Source organism: Hemibagrus wyckioides, linkage group LG16 (assembly GCF_019097595.1).
Source record: "Hemibagrus wyckioides isolate EC202008001 linkage group LG16, SWU_Hwy_1.0, whole genome shotgun sequence".
Lineage (NCBI taxonomy): Eukaryota > Metazoa > Chordata > Actinopteri > Siluriformes > Bagridae > Hemibagrus > Hemibagrus wyckioides.
The window spans coordinates 5820785-5843724 of NC_080725.1; the positions used below are offsets into that span (position 1 = coordinate 5820785).

Sequence of the window (22940 nt, forward strand, 5' to 3'; positions counted from 1 at the left end):
TATGCAGTGGTCTTGCATTATATTAAATGCATCAATGCATTAAATTGCATTATGATAAACCGTTTTAATTTAATTTAGGAAGCATTTTGAGCTGCATATGTTAATGATTTAATTATATATATATATATATATATATATATATATATATATATAAAAGCAGACACATTTTATTTAATGACCTTTATAATTAAAGTTGTATCATTTTTATTATCATAAACAAACATATTTCCAACATGCACAGAGCTTGCCTAGTGACTTAAGTGGAATAGCAGATATGATCTATTACAAATAACATTCTTGCGCTCTGCACTCTTTGCACATGTCTTTGAGGCTGTTTTTATTTATTTTTTTAACACCCCGGTACAAATTTAGCTCAGAACTGATTAGGTACAATGTATTTTTCCATAAACCTAGAAAAAAACCTCTTTCATATTTTTTGTTATCAGTTTCCTCATGGAAACATTTAAAGGTGTTTTCCACAACATAAATAAACAATGTTGCTCAATATCCTCCTGTCACCTGCTGTTGCTGAATATATTGTACAATCTGATTATAGAGCTCAGCGTACCTGCAGAAGCATGCAATTTCATTATTCTACTCACTTACAGGCAGCAATATTTGTCTTCACATACTGTGACCACTGATCTTAAGATATTTATGGTAAAATAAGTTATTCTAATGAATTGTGCCAGATTTAGCACTAAGTCAGATATCTTTGGACTTTTTACATTTGCTTTGGTCTTTAGCTGCCTTGATCATGACATGACTCTGATGAACCCAGACTGTGATCAGTGTTGCCATGCAATTTCATCATCATCTCCCACTCATGAGTACTTTTCCATTCTGTCTCTCTCTCCTTTTCTCGTTCTCTCTCTCTCTGTAGCTCCTCCGTCTCCAGTGCTACTTGATGGCTGTTGAGGTAGATGCTGCTGCGGGACACAATGAGGCTGCTGGTCCGTGAAGGCAGAGCGACGTCATAGTTGGCTCCCCTTTCCATGCACCTCTTCTGTGGCACAGGAGCAGCATGAGTCTGAACCATATGCATCTGATTCTGTCTCTCCTGGTATCTCTTCTTTTTCTTACGTTTCTGAGCAAGTCGCAAATCCAAGGATGCATAAGAAACATCTTCTGGGTCAGACTGGGGGGGGAAATGTTGTTTTGATTAGTCTATAATCCATTCATTAACAAACTACAGGGCTGAGCCCACCATCAGGACCTGTCTATTAGTTATGAAAAACTATTTCACAATACTGGGTTTAGCAGACGAACATAGAGGCAATGCTATTTCTGTCAATATTGAGTCATTGAAAGAAAAAAACATCAAACAAACCAAAAAAATAAGAGTTTGTCGGCTGTATGTATGACTGATACCTGGTTGCTTAATAATCTGATAATAGTGGTTACGGCAATATAATGTACAAATAGGTGAAACAAATAAAATTTTTTGACAACCTAACTGAACACCTATGAGAGAATATGGACTGACGTGTTAGACAGAGCGCTTCAATATCAACATCAGATCTCTAATAGAAGGAAATTTTTTTTTTTAGAAGCACAGTATTCATTTCCCCTGTACAGTGCCAGAGACTTGCAGAACCTATGCACAACATCTTATGTTGTTGATCATCAACATCTATTGCCGAAAATAATAATAATAAATAAAAAATTCATTTCAAAAGTTTTTGCTTAGGTATATTATGGAAGTTATTCCAGGTGTCAGAAATAGAGGTATATGAAATAATGACTTAAAATAAATGTTCATGTGTCAAAATAGCTACATATTTTGCCACTAAATTCAGATCTTTTTACGTTTTCCTAAAGAAGATATTTCTTTATAAAGATCAGTTACAGGCATTCATGAATAGCATCGTACTAACTGCATAGTCCAAAAGTCAGAAACTAGTTCAAATAGAAAAGGTTTCCATTACAATCAGCAACAGCTTGAGTAAAAAGTTGAACCTTGAAAATATCGACATGCATTTCATAATTTGTATTTTTTTGCTTAAATGACAGCGTGCACTCAGCTGGCGCCAAAACCTTGATGAACCGTGTTAGCTGAAATCCATTTAAGTGTCATCTGAACAACGTGCTTCAGTAGAAGGAATGAGTTTCTGAGACAATCTGACCTTTTTGTACAAAGCAGTTAACATGTTCAATATCACAGATTTTCCTACATGCCATTATTTATGCAACATCTTGAATAGTCAAAGGTTGCACATTTCCTTTTTTTTTTTTTGCTTTTAAATGTTGAGTATGATAAAATCATTCTGTTAATGTTTCTAAAATTCCGGATTTTCAAACGTGGTTTCAGACGTTTGGACGCCACTGGACATCTTTAGTTAAATATAAATTTTTAAATGAATTTACATTTTGAAGTTTGTACATTTTCACTAAGGTACAATGGAAAGAGGTTTCTCTTCCTTCTTATGGAGTACTTTTATTTCTCACCAATAAATCTGTAGCACACTGTATACTGGAAGTGTGAGGTGAATAGCTACTGTATACCTCCCGAAGAACTAGTTTTCCGTGTGACATTCAACATGTCTATTACATATAAAAAGCCTTCGTCAGTTTTTAGTCTTATCTGGTTTCCTGTGCATATCTTCGCATCTAACTTATTGATGCACAGTGGTCTAAGAGTGCAATACCACAGTTGTGTGAGAGTAAAGAGCCACGGTATTTCTCTGCATGTGGCCGCTTTTAAATGCGTGGGTTGGCCTGCTCAAAATAGTTACCTTGCTATCAAATTAACAGTGCATTTTAACACGATAACAACTATTCCAGTACATCAGCTCTAGCATTAAAAATATCAGCGAAGGTGACACTGTCGCATTTTTTCATGCTTAAGCCTTTTATTTACAGCTTTCCTTCATAATTCATGTCATTTAGATTAGACTGTAATGTTTAAGTGTTTACTAGACAGATTTCTCCAGTTTTATAATAATGGTCATGTTATTTGAGCATACATCAGTAGCACTGTACCTTTTCATCTTGTCTTGTGACTTGTTTTGGCATTTGTACGTTGTTTCCATATTCAGCCATTGACATGGATCCTGAAAAAAATGTAAAAATAATTAAAATACATATTTTTTGCAAAATGGTAGTGAGACGGTGTATTTTTTATGACGGTACTGTTTATTATACTGCATAGCACCGCTATTTACAAAATGTGTGCATATAAAATGATATATATTTTTTTAGCATTAATTTATAAAGCTTAAGAAATTGCAACTTGTTAATTGAATTTTTGACTTCTTGACTTTTTACAGTTCATTTTGCTTTTATAAAGCTCCGACTTTTGCCTTATGGACTGTACAACCGTCATGGAAAGCATCAAGTTTGACTTTTTCCCAAATGTTAAAATCTGTCACGATATACAATATACAATATCAGTGATGAAAAAAAAAGATTAAAAGGCAATGAGGCTTAAAAAACCTGATTCACCTCCAACTCCATCTACAAAGATGTTTCCATATATAGGATTGTCTTGATCTTGTCGTTCTTCATCCTCAAACCTGTGAGATGATGAAGAATAACTAAACACATTTATTTAATACATGGCTTGTGTCATGTTAAGCCCAGGGCACAGCATATGTAAGTATGTAAGCAAGCGAATAAATAAATAAATAAATAAATAAATAAATAAATGCACAAGAGCGCTTGTAAAATATGCCTACCTGTCACTATGGAAAGAATCTTGGTACAACGGCATCCCAACATCTATTTAAAAAAAATAAAAAAATAAAAAAATAAATCAGTATTATCCAAAGTTATTGTTATGTTTGAATGCATTGGGAGAAAAGTATAACATATGCTAATATACTTGTATGCTAATTTAAAATAATGATGATAGGTATAACATTATTACATAATACATATATACATTACACCATATGCTCATTTACTTTACAGGATACAATAAACTAATACACTTTACATTTTAACAGCATTCTAAAAATAATAATACAATATACTGAATCTACAGTGAAATATTCTTAATATACAGCGTTACTAACAAATGATTATGTGTTAAATAAATAAACGATGTTTAACGTACCTCTGTTTTGTCTGTCTCTTCTTCTCAGGTAATAAAGAAAAATGTTTAAACCTACAGACATTAACAGTGCTATAGACGTTATTGACAGCCCCGTATAGCATGGATCCACTTAGAAAACAAGAAGGAAAAAATAAGAAACGTTAGATATATTTTGCTGCATTTTGTTAATAATGAAATCAAGTAAGTACAGTTAATAAAAAGCGCAGTTGTTTCATTTAAATAATAATAATAATAATAATAATAATAATAATAATAATAATAATGAATAAAAACTATATGATAACTACTGACAACAATTAACAATAATTTTAAAACATCAGTGGAATAGATATTTGGAAATAATGTCTAATGTACTGATGGAAATAATGAATTAATAGGCCAAGCTTATTTCTACTTTCCAAGACACTAGTTTTCTTCAGCTAATATGTTTTTCATCTTTCTTAAAAATGCATTAAAGAAGTCAAAAAGAACTGCTCAGCGTAGAGATAGATATTCATACCTTCAGTCTGGAAAACATGTCCACGTACGAAAGTTGTACTTATAGCACAGCAAAAGTAATCATTCTAGCTTACCCATTGCAGATCTCCTTATCCTCAACAGTCCGTTAGCAATGAAGCTTCAGCTTTGCCTACTATGCGTTTTGTTCGTAAGGTGCACCATATCTGCTTCTATTTTTACTGCCTTGTGTCTTTTTCGGTTACAAACAGGAAATGTGGCGGATACTTAATTCACTGCAAATGTTCACGTCACCCAAAGGCAAGGTGAGTCTCTCTTCATGTAACAAATGTGGCACTTTTTCATTTCATCTATAGCCAAATGAAATTCATTCAAAGGATTTACTTAGCAGAGTTTTGTCAAATTAATGATCTTAGATACTTGTTCCCATTTCACTGCTTCATTTATTAAAACTGATACCTTGAAATTATTCTCCTGAAAGCCCAATAGATTAAGTAGAAATGTTATTTGGAATATTTGCAATTAAAGGTAAGATTAATTGCGAACAGATTTCTGCTTTAAGCAACATGCAGTCATGAGAGCTGTTTTATTTATTGTGTTCAACAAATAAATAAAAGTCAATGTCTACTCTACTCAGTCTCTTATACTTAGTCTTGTTTGTAATTAACACTGTGTTTCTGTTCATGTTATCTGGAATAGTATCAGGCAATAAAAATGTTGCTATTGTGTTTAATGTCAATAATGATCATGATTAATATTAAAAACATCAGCAACAACATTGAAAATAATTACAAGCCAGTATATTTGAGTTGTATTGATCTGAACAGACACATTAGCTACAGACTTGTGCTCTGTGGTTGTACCTTAAGGTAAATTCTAAAATCTGTTGCTACGTCTTTTTGGAGTTCCCATGCTGCATGTTATGTTAAATAACAGAATCATATAGAAACCAAGCCAGCATGAGAAAGCTGGCTATTCCTGAGAAAATGTATGTATGTGCACTTGCATCTATAACAGCTTATTACAACTAAATCAGTGCAAAAGTAAATATTAACTACCTATGATTATTTGTTCATTCCTTGTTGCTAGTTGTTTTGAGTTTGCAGGAGTATGTGAGATTTTCTTTTTTTTTTTTTTTTGTTTAAATTTCCATTTCCGACCACATAGCAGGAAACGTCCTTCTGGGTAACTCGTATCTCTTCTTTGAGAACTGAACCACAAACACAAAACACTTGCACAATATAGTCACTAACAATAGAGTTCGGCCAGTGTAAGCATATATATTCTCTATTATTCGAAATGAAAATGATTAAAACGGTTAAATTAGTCATTCAGATAACTGTAAAATGACTTAGATGATATAGTCTGGTTAATATAAAATAAACTGTTGTGTAACACTAGAAAGGCGTTCCTGTTGGTCAGTTCTTGATATCTGATGTGGTTTGCTTGGTTAGTTTTCCTGTCGTCTTTGAATATATGAGGCGTGACCTGAGGTTTAGTGTCAGCTCTAGTGACAAGTATTTTATTTTTTTGTAGGTTGTTATTTGAAGGGCCATTCTCTGTATTCGTGTGAGAATAAAGGTATCAAAGTTTTCAGTCACCCGTCTCATTTTGAAGATATAATAGTGGTTATTGAAAATGACTTACAATACTATAATACTGAAGAACTGGTAAAGCTCCTCGGATGAGCGGTGGAATGTCTTCTGGGTTGTAAACATACCATTTTCAGATATTTGATTTATTTCCAATTTTCTCTGTGTTACATTAGATATGTAAAGACTTGCTTTTGTATGTCTTTCGTCCTGTTCTGTAGGACTGTGATATCATCAGTTACTTGTTTAGGACCCCACACTGTCAGATCAGTAGATTAGTGTTACAGGTTTAGTCACTTCAAAATAGACATTCAAAATGATGTCTGCATGTTTTTGTACACCAGGTTCAATATAATTGCTACTTCATATCACTCCATGAAGACCACCAAAGTTATTATTATTATTATTATTATTATTATTATTATTATTATTATTATTATTATTATTATTAACACAACCACAATTATTTGTTGATGTTTCCCCTTAAGAGAGCATTAAGCCTCTGGCTGCTATGTCTAACATGGGTCATTAACACTAGTAGAGGAATTTCTGGCCCGTTCCAGTTAGAACATTTCAAACTCCCTTATATTTGTAGCTTTGCACATATGCAGTGCTTATTTTTTCACCCAATGCATTGATTCATAGAAATACAGGTCAAGAGCTTCGCTTAAAATTCACATGAAATATCAGAACGGTGGAAAAATGTGACGTCAGTGAGGGGCGGTGGTGACACAAGTGGTTAAGGCTCTGGGTCGTTAACCGGAAGGTTAGGGGTTCAAGCCCCAGCACCACCACGTTGCCACTGTTGAGTCCTTGACAGATATTGAAGTGAATATTCTACAGCAGCATAAGACCACATCAGCTGTTGAACAGGAATCTGAAGCATCTTTGCAGATGTAATAGTATTCCTAATAAAAAGAGTTGGTTAGTGTATAGTACCACGCTGTTCTGTCATCAGCTGAGCTGCAGGATCTCAATCCCAGTGTGCACCTGTAATATGCGTGTCTTTTAAATAGCCTAGTCCAGTCTCAAACAGTTTGTTAGTCACTTCCTTGTTAGCTTCACTGTCAGAGGCATTGCTGTTCCTGTATCTCTTTGGTTATTGAGTCTTTTCAAACCGTTTCAGTCTTTGTCTAGTTGAGGTTGCTCTGTATTTAAGTGACCTTTTCGTTTAGCCTTTCTCTTCTGGTCTGCTCAGTAAATCACTCAACAAACTTACCCCTGTATTTGCATTCAACTCTAAATGCTTTCTTGCTCTGAGTATTCAACATCATTGATGATCACTTCCACGTGCCTTCAATGTATCCGACCGTGGTGGATGTTGTGAACAAGATACAGCTGTTAAGCAAGGTCAGAGCAATACTTGTATTGATTGTCCCTGATTAGTTGTTGCTGTCCACAAACATTTTGTACTCTGAGCTCTTGATATTCAAATAGTGCATTTTTATTTTTGACTCTAGGGCACCTACTTAAGTCTGCTGCAAATATATCGCAACAGATTTGAACCAATCATAACATTTACAGCATGGTGGACCTGGGATTCAAACTCACAACCTTCCAATCAGTAGTTCAATACCTTAATCACTGAGCTACCACTTCATAAATGGTTCATATAAAGTTTAATTTAATCATAAAGTAACAATTAGATTTAATATAACAAGTAATAGCCATGTGAACTGTTTTATACAAAACAACTGTGAGAACATGCAGGTAATTCACAGGGGGAAAAAAATAAAGAATACACAGAATATGACACAAAATTAAAATAACTTTTTTCACATAAAAAAATCACATTCAGTGGCAAACTTTAATCATAGTATAGCAGTTTTGCACCATAGTATCTAAGATATAGCTGTATCTAAGGCTAAACCTTCATGCATTTTTTTGTTTTGTTTTGCTTTTTTCTTCTGATGACATCCTGTTTCCTTGTTCATACTCTTTGACCTTTTCAGATATTTCAAGGGAAAATGTAAAAACCCAGACAGTTAGTAAATGTGTTGAAATGTCAGAGTGTGAAAGAGGGTTCCTGCTTACAAAATAAAGAATAGCTTAAATATATATATTACAGGCAGACATAGTCTATCAAAAAAAAATCCTAAAACTCAAAAGTACTTGTCAGTATAGAAGGCTCTGTTTTGATGCATGAGTTCATCATACTAAAATGTCAGTAACAGGTATATCATTATTTCTTGCTGATGTGTACTTCACTGGTGGTGGAGGAGGCTTGAATGGGGGCGGCATATCCAACCTGAAAAGAAAAACAAAGAGATTAGAGTCACACAGAAAGGTGACAGACAGGACACATGGACCTTCTGACGTGTCTCTCACCTTTTCTGAATGAGGTATTGCCGGTAAAGAAACCCAATGACAGCCAACAAGAGAAGAAAAGGAATGATAAACACTGCATGTGACTTACTGGTGCTCCCATCTGCAACAAAGAGGTCATGAGATAAAGAGAAAGTGATCTCTTTCTTTATTCCCTGTTGTTATGCATTTGCCAGTTTTGGTGGAATAGCTTCTTATGTAGTTATTATAAACAGTGTCACATGATATCGTTAGCATTTCACATCCTTTCAAAATTGCAATGCTGCATTTTACGGGTTCTGTTTGTCTAATGTCTAAAATATTGCAAAAACTAAATGTAGTGCTTCGTTTCCAGGCAGGTGACACTGTATTCATTTAAATTAATAAAATAAAATAAAAAATAGCAAATAATCCTAACCCTAACCCTATTTAGTAAACAGGAGAGATTGCTTGCATCACCTTGTTTTGTAAAACCTAAGGTGTTGTTTCTCACAGTGGCCTTGCTTAAGGAATCCGATGTACTTGAGGGTCCATAGGTGAGTTCTCTGCTGGCTGATTCTGGGCTGGATGTACAGCAAATCTCAGACAGTGTCCTGTCCTCTCTTGATGTATGTGTGAAGGTGGTGGCTGAGCTTTTTACCCCCGTGTGTGTTGTTGTGTGCACCACTGTGACGTTTCCAGTAGATGGAGTTGAGGTGCTGATATACGTGACTTCCTCTGTAGATGTTCTATCAGTGGTGCTGCTGTTATATTCTGTTTGTAATGTTGCCGTTGTAACATTAAGTTCTGGTGTTGTTATAGTTGTGCTGCTTATCTGAGGTGTTGTTTCCGTAGTCATGGTGCTGCACCGATGTTCTTTAAATTGAGAAAGACACAGATACATTTTGAGTGTTATACACAAAGGGAGTAATTGAGCCACGTGTCCCAATATTAAAAATGGAGATTCTCACAAATGAAAAAGCAATATAAAAGTTGCAATTGACATCAATAGAAAAACAATATGTTTCACGTTAAAATGGTCTTTATAAATATAGATAGGCATCAACATCTGGGGCATAGCTTGGTATGCGGACCCAACCATTGTTTGATGAGGGAGATGAACTGCTGTCACTGTGATCACAATGTGGAACAGTTTCATTACTCAAACTGCCACCGAGTGTTAGCGTCTACAATACATCTTCAATATGTGAGTTTATTTAAAGGTTGTCCCAGATTTTAACAATTATAACCCAAGACAGGGGTCATCAACTGGTGGATCCGGTCTGAATGCAGACCAGGCAAAATATCTCAGAGGATCAAACCAATCCTGATACTTTAACCGTATGGAAATAGAAAAGTATATTTTTGCCATTCAAGTTAAACACTGAGACAAGTTCTCTAAAACTTATGTTTATACCTTCCAATTTGCTAAAAAAAAGTTTACAAAGATGTAAGTTAAGCACAAGTATTTTTTTTATTTTATTTTCCTGTACAATAACTGTAACACACTGTGTCCATTCTGTCCATAGAGGAAACCACATTTTCAGCTCTGGCATAAATACCCAGAACACAGCAGACCGCATCTAGTCTTTACAGGAAGTGAGCTCTGAGTAAGCAGCAAACTCAGCAAACAACAATCCTTTTGTCATGTAGCCTTATCAGAGTGTTCAACCTCATAACAGATTTATGCAGACATTTTGACACACTCACCCGTGTGTGTTCTGTTCATCACAGTAACTGTAAAAACCTTCAGTCTGTGTAGACGAGGATTTCCGGTGTGAACAATCAGGGTGTAAATTCCAGATTGATCAGGACTCACTGACCACAGTTTTATACTGGGACTGGAGGACACTGTCATGTTGTGCTGTAGGAAAAGGGGAAACATCATAGGCTTATATGTACACTTACTGAGCACTTTATTAGGAACGCTATTACACCTGAACATTCAGTGTATGAAACCAGATACAGGCCAGCAGCTTCAGGTAATGCTCACATCAACCAAAAAAAAAAAAAAAAAAAGGCATCTGAGTTATTCTGGTGCCAGATGGGGTTATTTGAGTATATCTTTAACTGCTAATCTCTTGGGATTTTCACACACAAGAGCCTCTAAAGTTTACACAGAACGGTGTGGGGAAAAAAATCAAGTGAGTGACAGTGCTCCTGGTGGAAATGCCTCTGCTTTAGAGCAATGTCACTGTTAAAAGTGCTATAGATTTAAAATTGAATTAATTTTTTGCAGAGGAAAATAGCCAGATTCAAGCTGGTTCAAGTCAACAAGAAGGATAACTCAATAACTCAAATAATCATTCTTTACAAGTGTGATTATGAGCAGAAAAGCATCTCAAAACACACAAAACATCAATCTTTGCGATGGATGGCCTACCAACACCGACAACCGTGCTACAGGTAAACTCATTGAGATGACACTTTCACTATTTCAGTATTTCCTGAAGCCCTAAATCTGTGTCATGGTTCAGAAATGCCGCAACTCAGACCGTCCTTGATTTTATTTAACTAAAAATGACATAACGAAGGAAACATGAAATAAACAGTACCTAAATACTTGGAAACATGACTGAAAACAAAATTCAGCATGGCAAAACTGAAACAGAAACAAGCCGAACCAAAAACGACAGTAAACAATAACTTGAAAAGGACATGCACAAAAGGGCAGGTATAAATAGGGCAACACATTAGGGATCATTATATACAGGTGACATAACACATGAAATGATCACATGACACTCAACAAGGAGTAGCAAGCCACCCACCAGCACCCCCTCTGGTGGTGTGGCAGTGAATTGTCCTAGTAGTTCCTTACGATCTGTATCTGATTGGATACATGGTTCTGCTGTCGTTGTGCTACGATTGCCTGATTGCATAATTGAGTGTGTATAGGTGTTCCTAATAAAATGCTCATTGAGTGAATATGGATATTTCTTTATATTTATTTATTTATTTATAGATATGGGAATTTGAAACTGAAATTAAGTTAATGCCATGTTTTATTAAATTTTAATTTTAATTTAAAATATTAAATTTAAATTCTAGGTAATATTAAGGCAATTTCTAGGTAATATTAAACATTGTTTATTCCCATGATATTTTACTTCTGGTAACTTCATTACCAAACTATGTAGCACTAGTCATGCATATAAGCACATTGATTTAACCAGAGATTGTCTAACCTGACATTAATAAAGAAAACATACTTTCTTAAACATAGCCAGTTAATGCTAGAAAATTAGCAAAACATTTTACATACTGTATATGTTCATGCCTGTGCTTTAGGGAGGCTAATGAGACACCTTTCTTAAACATATTAAAACATTTTAGTGAGGTAAACTGAATTATAGAATAGAATTATACTAAATTAATACTAAGTTAAGTATTATAGTATAGTATAGTATAGTATAGTATAGTATAGTATAGTATAGTATAGTATAGTATATAATGAGGGAAAAAAATTATTTGATCCCCTGCTGATTTTGTACGTTTGCCTAATGACAAAGAAATGATCAGTCTATAAATATAATGGTAAGTTTATTTGAACATTGAGAGACAGAATAACACAGAAAAATGCATTTCAAAAAAGTTATTCACTGATTTGCATTTTAATGAGTGAAATAAGTATTTGACCCCTTCACAAAACATGACTTAGTACTTGGTAGCAAAACCCTTGTTGGCAATCATGGAGGTCAGATGCTTCTTGTAGTTGGCCACCAGATTTTCACACATCTCAGAAGGGATTTTGGCCCACTCCTCTTTGCAGATCCTCTCCAAGTCATTAAGGTTTCGAGGCTGACGTTTGGCAACTCGAACCTTCAGCTCCCTCCACAGATTTTCTATGGGATTAAGGTCTGGAGACTGGCTAGGCCACTAGACCTTAATGTGCTTCTTCTTTAGCCACTCCTTTGTTGCCTTGGCTGTGTGTTTTGGGTTATTGTCATGCTGGAATACCCATCCACGACCCATTTTCAATGCCCTCGCTGAGGGAAGGAGGTTCTCACCCAAGATTTGATGGTACATGGCCCCGTCCATTGTCCCTTTGATGTGGTGTAGTTGTTCTGTCACCTGAGGATGGTGTTCTCGGGGTCATGGGCAGCATTTGTCATCCTCCAAACACTGCAAGTTGAGTTGATGCCAAAAGGCTCGATTTTGGTCTCATCTGACCACAACACTTTCACCCAGTTCTCCTCTGAATCATTCAGATGTTCATTGGCAAACTTCAGACGGGCCTGTACATGCGCTTTCCTGAGCAGGGGGACCTTGTGGCCACTGCAGGAATTTAGTCCATCACCATGAGATGTGTTTCAATTTGTTTTCTTGGTGACTATGGTCCCAGCTGCCTTGGGAACTATTGACAAGATCCTCCTGTGTAGTTCTGGGCTGATTCCTCACCGCTCTCATGATCATTAAACTCCACGAGGTGAGATCTTGCATAGAGCCCCAGACTGAGGGAGATTGACAGTTATTTTGTATTTCTTTCATTTGCGAATAATCGCACCAACTGTTGTCACCTTCTGACCAAGCTGCTTGGCGATGGTCTTGTAGCCCATTCCAGCCTTGTGTAGGTCTACAATCTTGTCCCTGACATCCTTGGACAGCTCTTTGGTCTTGGCCATGATGGAGAGTTTGGAATCTGACTGATTGACTGTTTCTGTGGACAGGTGTCTTTTATACAGGTAACAAGCTGAGATTAGGAGCACTCCCTTTTTGTTACCTGTATAAAAGACACCTGTCCACAGATACAGTCAATCTTGCTGATTGACAGGGGATCGAATACGTATTTCACTCTCATTAAAATGCAAATCAATGTTTAACTTTTCTGAAATGCGTTTTTCTGGATTTTTTTGTTGTTATTCTGTCTAACTGTTAAAATAAACCTACCATTAAAATTGTAAACTGATCATTTCTTTGTCAGTGGGCAAACGTACAAAATCAGCAGGGTATCAAAAAATAATTTCACTTTAAGTATACATTTAATTATCTGATTAAATGACATTATACATTTAATCACCCCGCCAAAGGGAGGTTACCAGTGGCAGGCTGTGCATTTCACACCTAGGCCTTCACTGATGTCCTTCCTGAATTAATCCACCTCTATTCCATCATTATGACACCACGGCAATAGATACTAATCAACCGTTAAATGGCAAAGTAAAAAAGAAATTAGGCTACAGTACAGTATTTCACACCTCACAAGGAATAGTCAATTTTATTACAGTCCACCTTGAAAATGCATTTGTAAGGATGTCTGAGACCAAATTGATTTCTTCTCCTCTGTCAGCCATTATGAGTTAAAAAAAAAAAAATATATATATATATATATATTATTTAGTTTGTGCAATTCGCCTCTGACTACTCCAATTATCCAATCAAAGGACAGGAAATTGCTGACGTAATCGTATGCCTGCTAGATGGCCCCAGTGACGCCAACTCGAAATCTGATTGGTTAATGTAACAATTTCATTGCCACTTATTTTAAGCTACGGGCGCCTACACTATTGATTCTGAAGGCCTTAAGGCAGATTTCTTTCACTCTGGCAACACATGATGTCAGCCACTGGCTGAAATATGATTGGATAAATACTCTTATCATAAATATACACTACTGGAAGCAGCGCAACCGAGAGAAAAGCTATGAAATGTAGAGAATAGACAATTGGGAATAATTTAATACACATTCATGGAAAAATATATTAAATATATTAAAATGCAAGTCAGTGATTCAGATCACTGCTGTTTAGGCCAGCAGAGAAGGCCTTGCTGGCCCTGACGGTCCGCCACTGGAGGTTATGTATTTTAGGTATCTATAAAGCCTCTAAATCTTCTTCTTCTTTTGGCTTTTCCCTTCAGGGGTCGCCACAGCGAATCATCTCTCTCCACCTATCCCTATCTTCTGCATCATCAACACTTACACCCACTATCTTCATATCCTCATTTATTACATCCATATACCTCCTCTTTGGCCTTCCTTTTTGCCTCCTGCCTGGCAGCTCCATGTCCAACATTCTCCTACCAGTATACTCACTCTCCCTCCTCTGAACATGTCCAAACCATCTTAATCTGGCCTCGCTAACTTTGTCCTCCAAACGTCCAACATGAGCTGTCCCTCTGATGTACTCGTTCCTAATCCTGTCCATCCTTGTCACTCCCAAAGAGAACTTTAACATCTTCAGCTCTGCTACCTCCAGCTCTGACTCCTGTCTCTTCCTCAGTGATACTGCCTCTAAACCATACAGCATGGCCGGTCTCTCCACTGTCTTGTACACCTTCCCCTTGATTCTTGCTGAAATTTTTCTATCACACAGAACTCCCGACATCTTTCTCCACCCACACTCTCCATTACTCTGGACTGTTGACCCCAAGTACTTAAACTCCTGTACCTTCTTCACCTCTTCACCCTGTAATCTTACTGTTCCACTTCACATGTACTCAGTCTTACTACGACTGACTTTCATTCCTCTTCTCTCCAGCACAAACCTCCACCTCTCCTGGTTTTCCTCCACCTGCTCCCTGCTCTCACTACAGATCACAATGTCATCTGCAAACATCATTGTCCAAGGAGACTCCTGTCTGACCTGCTCTGACAACTGGTCCATCACCATAGCAAACAGGAAGGGGCTCAGAGCCGATCCCTGATGCAATCCCACCTCCACTCTGAACTCCTCTGTCTGCCCCACAGCACACCTCACCACTGTCCTGCTCCTCTCATACATGTCCTGCACCACTCTGACATACTTCTCTGCTACTCCTGACTTCCTCATACAGTACCACAGCTCTTCTCTTGGCACCCTGTCATACGCTTTCTCCAAGTCTACAAACACACAGTGCAACTCCCTCTGACCATCCCTGTACTTCTCCATCAACATTCTCAGAGCAAAAATTCCATCTGTTGTGCTTTTTCTGGGCATGAAGCCATACTGCTGCTCACAAATTTCCACTACCTTCCTGAACTTAGCTTCCACTACTCTTTCCCATAGCTTCATTGTATGGCTCATCAACTTTATCCCCCTATAGTTGCTGCAACTCTGCACGTCACCCTTATTCTTAAAGATTGGCACTAAAACACTTCTTCTCCATTCCTCAGGCATCTTCTCACTCTCTAAAACCCTGTTAAACAGACTAGTTAAAAATTCCCCTTCCGCCTCTCCTAGACTCTTCCAGACCTCCACCGGGATGTCGTCAGGACCAACTGCCTTTCCACTTTTCATCCTCTTCTAAGCCTTCCTGACTTCATCTTTTCTAATCTTATCTACTTTCTGTTCCACAGAGTTCACCCCTTCTACTCTTTGTTCCCTCTCATTTCCCTCATTCATCAGCTCTTCAAAGTACTCCTTCCATCTCCTCTCCTCACTTGTGAGCACCTTTCCATCTCTATCCTTAATAACTCTAACTTGCCGCACATCCTTCCCATCTCGATCCCTCTGCCTAGCTAACCTGTACAAGTCCTTCTCTCCATCTCTAGTGTCTAACCTAGTGTACAACTCATCATACGCCTTCTGCTTGGCCTTAGACACCTCCCTCTTCACTCTGTGCTGTAACTCCTTGTATTCCTGTCTATTCTCTTCAGTCCTGTCCATGTCCCACTTCTTCTTGGCTAACCTCTTCCTCTGAATACTATCCTGAACTTCCTCATTCCACCACCAAGTCTCCTTATCTTCTTTCCTCCTTCCAGATGACACACCCAGCACCTTTCTTCCTGTCTCCCTGATCACTTCTGCTGTAGTTTCCCAGTCATCTGGCAGCACTACCTGCCCACCCAGAGCCTGCCTCAACTTCTGTCTAAATTCCTCACAACATTCCTCCTTTTTCAGCTTCCACCACTTGGTTTTCTTCTCTATCTCTATCTTTGACCATCAAATTCATCCTACACACCACCATCCTATGCTGTCTGGATACACTCTCTCCCACTACCACTTTACAGTCACTAATCTCTTTCAGATTGCCTCTTCTACATAGGATGTAGTCTACCCGTGTGCTCCTACCGCCACTCTTGTAAGTCACTCTATGCTCCTCCCTCTTCTGAAAATAAGTGTTAACCACAGCCATGTCCATCCTCTTAGCAAAGTCCACTACCATCTGCCCTTCAAGGTTCCTTTCCTTAACTCCAAACTTGCCCATTACCTCTTCATCACCTGTGTTCCCCTCACCAACATGTCCATTAAAATCTGCTCCTATCACCACTCTCTCACCCGTGGGAATACTCTCTACCACCTCATCTAATTCACTCCAGAATCTCTCTTTCTTTTCTAACTCACAACCTACCTGTGGGGCATAACCACTAACAACATTCAACATCACCCCTTCAACCTCTAACTTCAGACTCATCACCCTGTCTGACACTCTCTTCACCTCCAGAACATTCCTCACAAACTCCTCCTTCAGGACCACACCTACCCCATTTCTCTTACTATCCACACCATAATAAAACAACTTGAATCCTGCTCCTATACTACGAGCCTTGCTACCCTTCCACCTGGTCTCCTGTACACACAGTATATCCACCTTCCTATAAAGCCTCTAAATATGAATCTATATTTTATTACAAGTTTGTCTTTCTGTTATCTTTTTCTTATGTGAATTACCTTCATCCAAACAAATTGCAAGGATTTGGAAGACTTTGCTTCACAGGTAATCGTCAGATTTGTCCCAGTTTCAACTTGTATCTGGCTCTCCGAACTACACTCTATATTGTCAAGAACTGTTGGGCAGAATGAGAATAATGTTAAAAAATGAATATTAAAACGAATAATAAAATAATAAAGAAAAAAAATATTTTTGAGCATTTTAAAAGAAAGTATTAAGATTCAGCTGTTTTCTTTTATCTTAAGTCTTAAAGCATGTGAAGGGTAAAATAATATTGCTATAGACTCACAGTCTACAGTCAGGTGCACGGTTGCATTGAGGTGTTGTAGACGTTGGTTTGATGAGCTCCAGAGCGGTTGACAGATCAGGTCACTCATGTGCCGAGTAACGTTCTGAATTATGAACTTTCCATCCCGACTTTCCATTATTGATTGACTCTGTTGGGAGGAGCAAATCAAAATGATGGTAAAGTGATGTCATGGAGAAGAGGTTGAGTTGCTTGTGACTGAGCACACAGTGGATAGCTTTTCACTGCTGTAGGTTTTTTCACTCACCAGTGAGGATGATAACATGTACTTGTCAGGTGATGGATCACAGACACACGTGACACTCACTGTGTCTCCTTCAATTACAGTCCTGTTGGTGGGCGTGACCTTCACTGAAACTTTCGGCACTTGGGCACAAACATTCATTTTCAGATGAAAACATTCATTTGTATCAGCAAAGACATAATTGTATCTCCATTACCACTAAAGTTTATGTGTAAATATAAAAAGAAGGTATTTCTGAGTAATTCATTTTAAAGCTATGGAATAATTAAATACTAGGTTACATAATTTTAATACTACATATTTATATACTAGATAATAGGTATAGCATTATCATTAAGAATATCTGATTTCTTCTTCTTTCGGCTTTTCCCTTCATGAGTCACCGCATCTCTCTCCACGTATTACTATTTTGTGCATACTCAATACTTTCACTCATGAGCTTCATATCCTCATTTATTACATACATTTATAATATCTGATAGAAAACATTCCATGATAATAGATAGTTATAAACAGATACATCTTATATAAACATATATCTTACCTACTGTTCCACTCCCAATTAAATCCTTTATAAATTTACCTGTAACTTGTACTTTTGTGAAGTTTTTGATGCTGCCATCAGGAAATGAGGTAATATCACAAACATAGACTCCACTATCCTGTTCTGTAGCTTCCTGCAAATGCAAGATGGAGCCTCGCAGCTCTGCGGTGTTTGTGTCATTCACCAGCTCCAGTGTCACATCCGCAAAGTAAAGAGTGGAAAAGACAGGATTAAACACCACTAATTTTTGTTCTCCCTGGTTTCTCTCTTTATGCCATTGTAACTGGATGATTTTTGAACGCTTGTTGGACAAGATGCAAGGCAGGCTGATGTTCTGTCCAACTGCGGCATTCACCTCTGTTTTGTGTTCTATGAAGGCGGTCTGACAGAGAGTTCCTGTTGATGAGTGTGAATAACATTAATCAGGGATAAGCAAGGTTATTCTAGAAAAATCTTGGTACTTTTTAAATGTTAAAGCTGCTTTGATTGAGTTCGACACCTGTGTTCATCAACACTCCAGAGATTTCTGAATGTCTTTCAAACAACTGATTCTCACTGTTAATATCAGAAAAACCATGATCATTTTACTAACAAGATACAGATGAGATACAAATTCATATAAACATAATACATGCTTAACCAATTAAGTAAAATAAACCACATATTTTTAAACAATTAAGGCAAGATATGAATCTATTGAAGGCTTGTGAATAAATCTAGTCATCCTCACCTTGAAGAATGCTTATAAAAATCAGAAGGCTGGTAGCTTTATTGGCCATGACAGAAGCCATGACTGAGACAGCAGTCAGTTTTGGAGAACGAAAAGAAATGACGCTTTTCACAGGAAGTGGCTAGGGGTTATACCACTGAAGAGACAAGAACAAAACTGTCTGCATCTGCACACGTCCTTGTTCAAACTGCACCATATATTAACACTGTGAGGTCTTGAATATGCAAATAATATTTTAAATGTATCTGTGTAATGGACTGAATGAATTACTTATTTATTATTTTTTTCAGTGGTAATTTTTTAAAATATAAAATGTTCATCTCTTTAAAAAAAAAAAGCTATACCTTTGCCATCTATGTTGTAAGGGGGTTAGATTCTTATTTAAATATAATCTTTCTTCTTCTTCTTCTTCTTTTTTTTTTTTTAAAAAAAGAGATTTTGGTGATTATAAAAACAACAACATCTTTGTGTTAGATTTGAGGATGAGGTTTTCTTTGAAGCACTGCTCAGGCCTGTGCGCAATCATGACCTCCTTCCTAGTTTCATTTTGGTTTCCTGTTCAAATACTCAGTTATACCATTATGCAGTGTGCACACACACACACACAGATGAAGACAGAAACAGAAACCTTGTTCCCATCAACATATCCTAACTCCTATTTTAAAACCTGTGAATTTTGTTTGGCCAAAAATGTAAAAGAATGCACGAATCTCCTTTCCTTCTAGATCTAAGGTCTAATCTTGTTGATGTTGAATAGGTTTCAGCTCACAGGTTTGATGTCTTGCTTACAAAATTAATAAGATCTTTGAAGAGTAGAAAACAGCTAAACAGAAAATTCAATAATTGTCAAGTGAAGGATAGATAACATTTACAGTAAGATACTCTTACCTATCTCCTCTCACAGTTTTGTGTGCCACTGTGGGTTTTAGTGGGTTTTGTGTACCACAGAGACCTGCAGCACTGGGGCACAGATTTGTGTTCATGATCATACAAAATCATAATGTATCAGGAAAAAAAAGATTATTCCTCCAGAGCCAGGCAAAAAACTTTAAATTTATACAGGTGTATACTGTCATGAACTGTGTGGCAGAGCAAAATAACGATTGTGGATTAAGATTCACAGTCGCTTTTGTCCACTCTAGTTCACTCTGTGTGTGAAGTGTATAAAATTGATTCATATTTCTTTCACCATATATCTGTGAGCATGCCAGGCTGTTGAACATGTATGCTTGCATAGAGGTCAGTCTTCATACTTGAATATAATGTGGGCAACTATATTTTGAAAAGTGCTGGAGACAAAATATAGAAACCTTGGGACAAACCATTTCTCACTGAAAGCACTTCTAAAGCATTTCAGTCATTATACAGTAAGCACAGTATTGACGCACATTGGGTCAAATGTAACAGATGCTCTGCTGCTGGATTTCCTTTCATAATAGAAAACTATGTAGATAATGGGGTATTTGCTTGTACTGTCATGATACTGTGAATCTAATTTCCTGTTACTGGTTGATTTCTTATTGATAACAGCACACAGTTGTGTTCATCTGTTCCTCTCCCAATTAAATCCTTCATAAATTTACCTGTAACTTGCACTTTTGTGAAGTTTTTGAGGCTGCCCTTAGGAAAGGAGGTAATATCACAAACATAGACTCCACTATCCTGTTCTGTAGCTTCCTGCAAATGCAAGATGGAGCCTCGCAGCTCTGCGGTGTTTGTGTCATTCACCAGCTCCAGTGTCACATCCACAAAGTAAAGAGTGGAAAAGACAGGATTAAACACCACTAATTTTTGTTCTCCCTGGTTTCCCTCTTTATGCCATTGTAACTGGATGATTTTTGAACGCTTGTTGGACAAGATGCATGGCAGGCTGATGTTCTGTCCAACGGCGGCATTCACCTCTGTTTTGTGTTCTATGAAGGCGGTCTGACAGAGAGTTCCTGTTGATGAGTGTGAATAACATTAATCAGGGATAAGCAAGGCTATTCTAGAAAAATCTTGGTACTTTTTAAATGTTAAAGCTGCTTTGATTGAGTTCGACACCTGTGTTCATCAACACTCCAGAGATTTCTGAATGTCTTTCAAACAACTGATTCTCACTGTTAATATCAGAAAAACCATGATCATTTTACTAACAAGATACAGATGAGATACAAATTCATATAAACATAATAAATCAATTAAATAAAATAAACCATATATTTTTAAACAATTAAGGCAAGATATGAATCTATTGAAGCCTTGTGAATAAATTTAGTCATCCTCACCTTGAAAAATGCTTATAAAAATCAGAAGGCTGGTAGCTTTATTGGCCGTGACAGAAGCCATGACTGAGACAGCAGAACGAAAAGAAATGACGCTTTTCCAAGGAAGTGGCTAGGGGTTATACCACTGAAGAGACAGGAACAATATTTGCACACAGGCTTGTTTCTCACACAGACCAGAGATTAACATTGTGAGATCTCGAATATGTAAATAATATTTTAAATGTATGTGTGTAATGGACTGAACGAATTACTTGAGTGTTTATTTGCTTATTCAATTATATTTTTTTATTTAAAATATTTATCTCTAAAAAAGGTGGATAGACCTTTTCCATCTGTGTAGTAAGGGGTTTAGATTTTTATTAAAACAAAATCTCTCTCTCTCTCTCTCAAAGAGATGAGGTTTTCATTGCTCAGGCCTGTGCACAATCACGGTTTCCTTCCTAGGTTAATTTTGGTTTCTGTTGAAATGCTCAGTTTCTGCATTTCTGTGATTTTTTTTAGCCAAAAAATGTAAAAGAATGCAGAAATCTCCAAAATGTCAGATTTTTTTTTACAGTATAATTGAATCAAACAGTTTTCATGCTTAAATATAGGTAAAACAAGTAAAAATAAATGACATTTATAGCTAGAGAGTGAAACAAAGAAAAGAAAAAACAGTGTCATAACATTTATATCAATTTCCGGAGATTTAAGTCATCTTCACTTTTCTTTAAGATCAGTGGTCTGTTCTTGTGAAAATTCAATAATTGTCAAATGGAGGATTGATGACATTTACAGTAAGTTACTCTCATATCCTATCACAATCTATTCTGGGGCTGTGTATGCCACAGAGACCTGCAGCACTGGGGCACAAAATTATGTTCACTATTATGCAAAATCATAAAAGGTTATTCCATCAGAGCCAAGCACAATACTTTAACTTTATACAAATGTGTACTGTCATGAACTGCTTGGCATTAAGAGCCTGTTTGTGCGTTAAGATTCACATTCGCTTTTGTCCTATTTAACTCTGTGTGTGAAGTGTATAAAATTGATTTATGTTTTTTCACCATATATCTGTGAGCATGCCAGGATGTTAAGTATGTATGCTTGCATAGAGGTCAGTCTTCATATATGAATATAATGTGGGCAACTTCATTTTGGAAAGTGCTGGAGACAAAAAATATAAAAATCTTGGGACAAACCAATTCTCACTGAAAGCACTTCTAAAGCATTTCACTCATTATACAGAAAGAACAGCATTGACGCTAAGTGGATAACCAATCGTAACAAATCCTGCTGCTATATTTCCTGATAATAGAAAACTATATGTGGATATTGGGATATATGCTTGTACACTGATGATTCTGTGTCTTAACAAGAAGCACAATCTAGGGTGAATGGATTCGCTGGGGTGAAAGTCTGTGAATTGCAGCAGGTAGCTGCTTGTTGGTGGCCTGGAGCATGCTACATTGTTAGTGGTAATTGAAAATGCAGCTGCACAGCTTGTTTTCAACCTGCCTAAGTTCTCCCACACCACCCCACTGCTGCGTTCCCTCCACTGGCTTCCGGTAGGTGCATGCATCAGATTCAAAACACTGATGCTTGCCTACAAAGCCAAGAATGGACCAGCACCATCTTACCTCAAAGATCTTATTACTCCTCACACTGCACCTGGCTCCCTCAGATCCGCTAGCACTGTCCAACTGGTCCCACCATCTCTCAGGGTAAAAGGTAGGTATACATCTAGACTCTTCTCTGTTCTGGCACCGTGGTGGTGGAATGAAATTCCCCTAGATGTCCGTAGAGCCGAGTTACTGACTGACAGTCAATTCCTGAAACTGTATCAACTCTGCTGGATTCTTGAAAGGCAAAGTATTGTGTAAGGA

The 22940-nt window shown here is 37.1% G+C and overlaps 2 protein-coding genes across 5 annotated transcripts; both read right to left on the reverse strand.

Moving 5' to 3' along the window:
- Positions 1–320: 320 nt before the first annotated feature.
- LOC131366503 (uncharacterized) lies at positions 321–4754 on the reverse strand. Of its 2 annotated transcripts, none has more exons than XM_058410997.1 (6): positions 4630–4754; positions 4058–4165; positions 3678–3720; positions 3445–3515; positions 2983–3053; positions 321–1138 (listed from the first exon to the last, which is right to left on the reverse strand). In XM_058410997.1, the coding sequence occupies exons 1-6, from the start codon at positions 4631–4633 to the stop codon at positions 743–745; spliced, it is 693 nt and encodes a 230-aa protein (XP_058266980.1). In that variant the 5' UTR covers positions 4634–4754; the 3' UTR covers positions 321–742. The 2 variants fall into 2 exon arrangements, with proteins under 2 accessions (XP_058266980.1, XP_058266981.1); XM_058410998.1 differs by having other exon boundaries at positions 4557–4676.
- A 2924-nt stretch (positions 4755–7678) lies between these two features.
- si:ch1073-15f19.2 (cell surface glycoprotein MUC18) lies at positions 7679–21175 on the reverse strand. Of its 3 annotated transcripts, none has more exons than XM_058411031.1 (9): positions 21073–21175; positions 20389–20745; positions 17535–17653; positions 17270–17417; positions 16980–17095; positions 10099–10252; positions 8869–9264; positions 8434–8533; positions 7679–8353 (listed from the first exon to the last, which is right to left on the reverse strand). In XM_058411031.1, exons 1-9 carry the CDS (start codon positions 21131–21133, stop codon positions 8257–8259), a joined length of 1548 nt encoding a protein of 515 aa, XP_058267014.1. In that variant the 5' UTR covers positions 21134–21175; the 3' UTR covers positions 7679–8256. The 3 variants fall into 3 exon arrangements, with proteins under 3 accessions (XP_058267014.1, XP_058267016.1, XP_058267015.1); XM_058411033.1 differs by lacking the exons at positions 20389–20745; positions 21073–21175 and adding exons at positions 18115–18471; positions 18575–18599 and having other exon boundaries at positions 7684–8353; XM_058411032.1 differs by lacking the exons at positions 20389–20745; positions 21073–21175 and adding exons at positions 18115–18471; positions 18806–18983 and having other exon boundaries at positions 7685–8353.
- Between the last annotated feature and the right edge of the window lie 1765 nt (positions 21176–22940).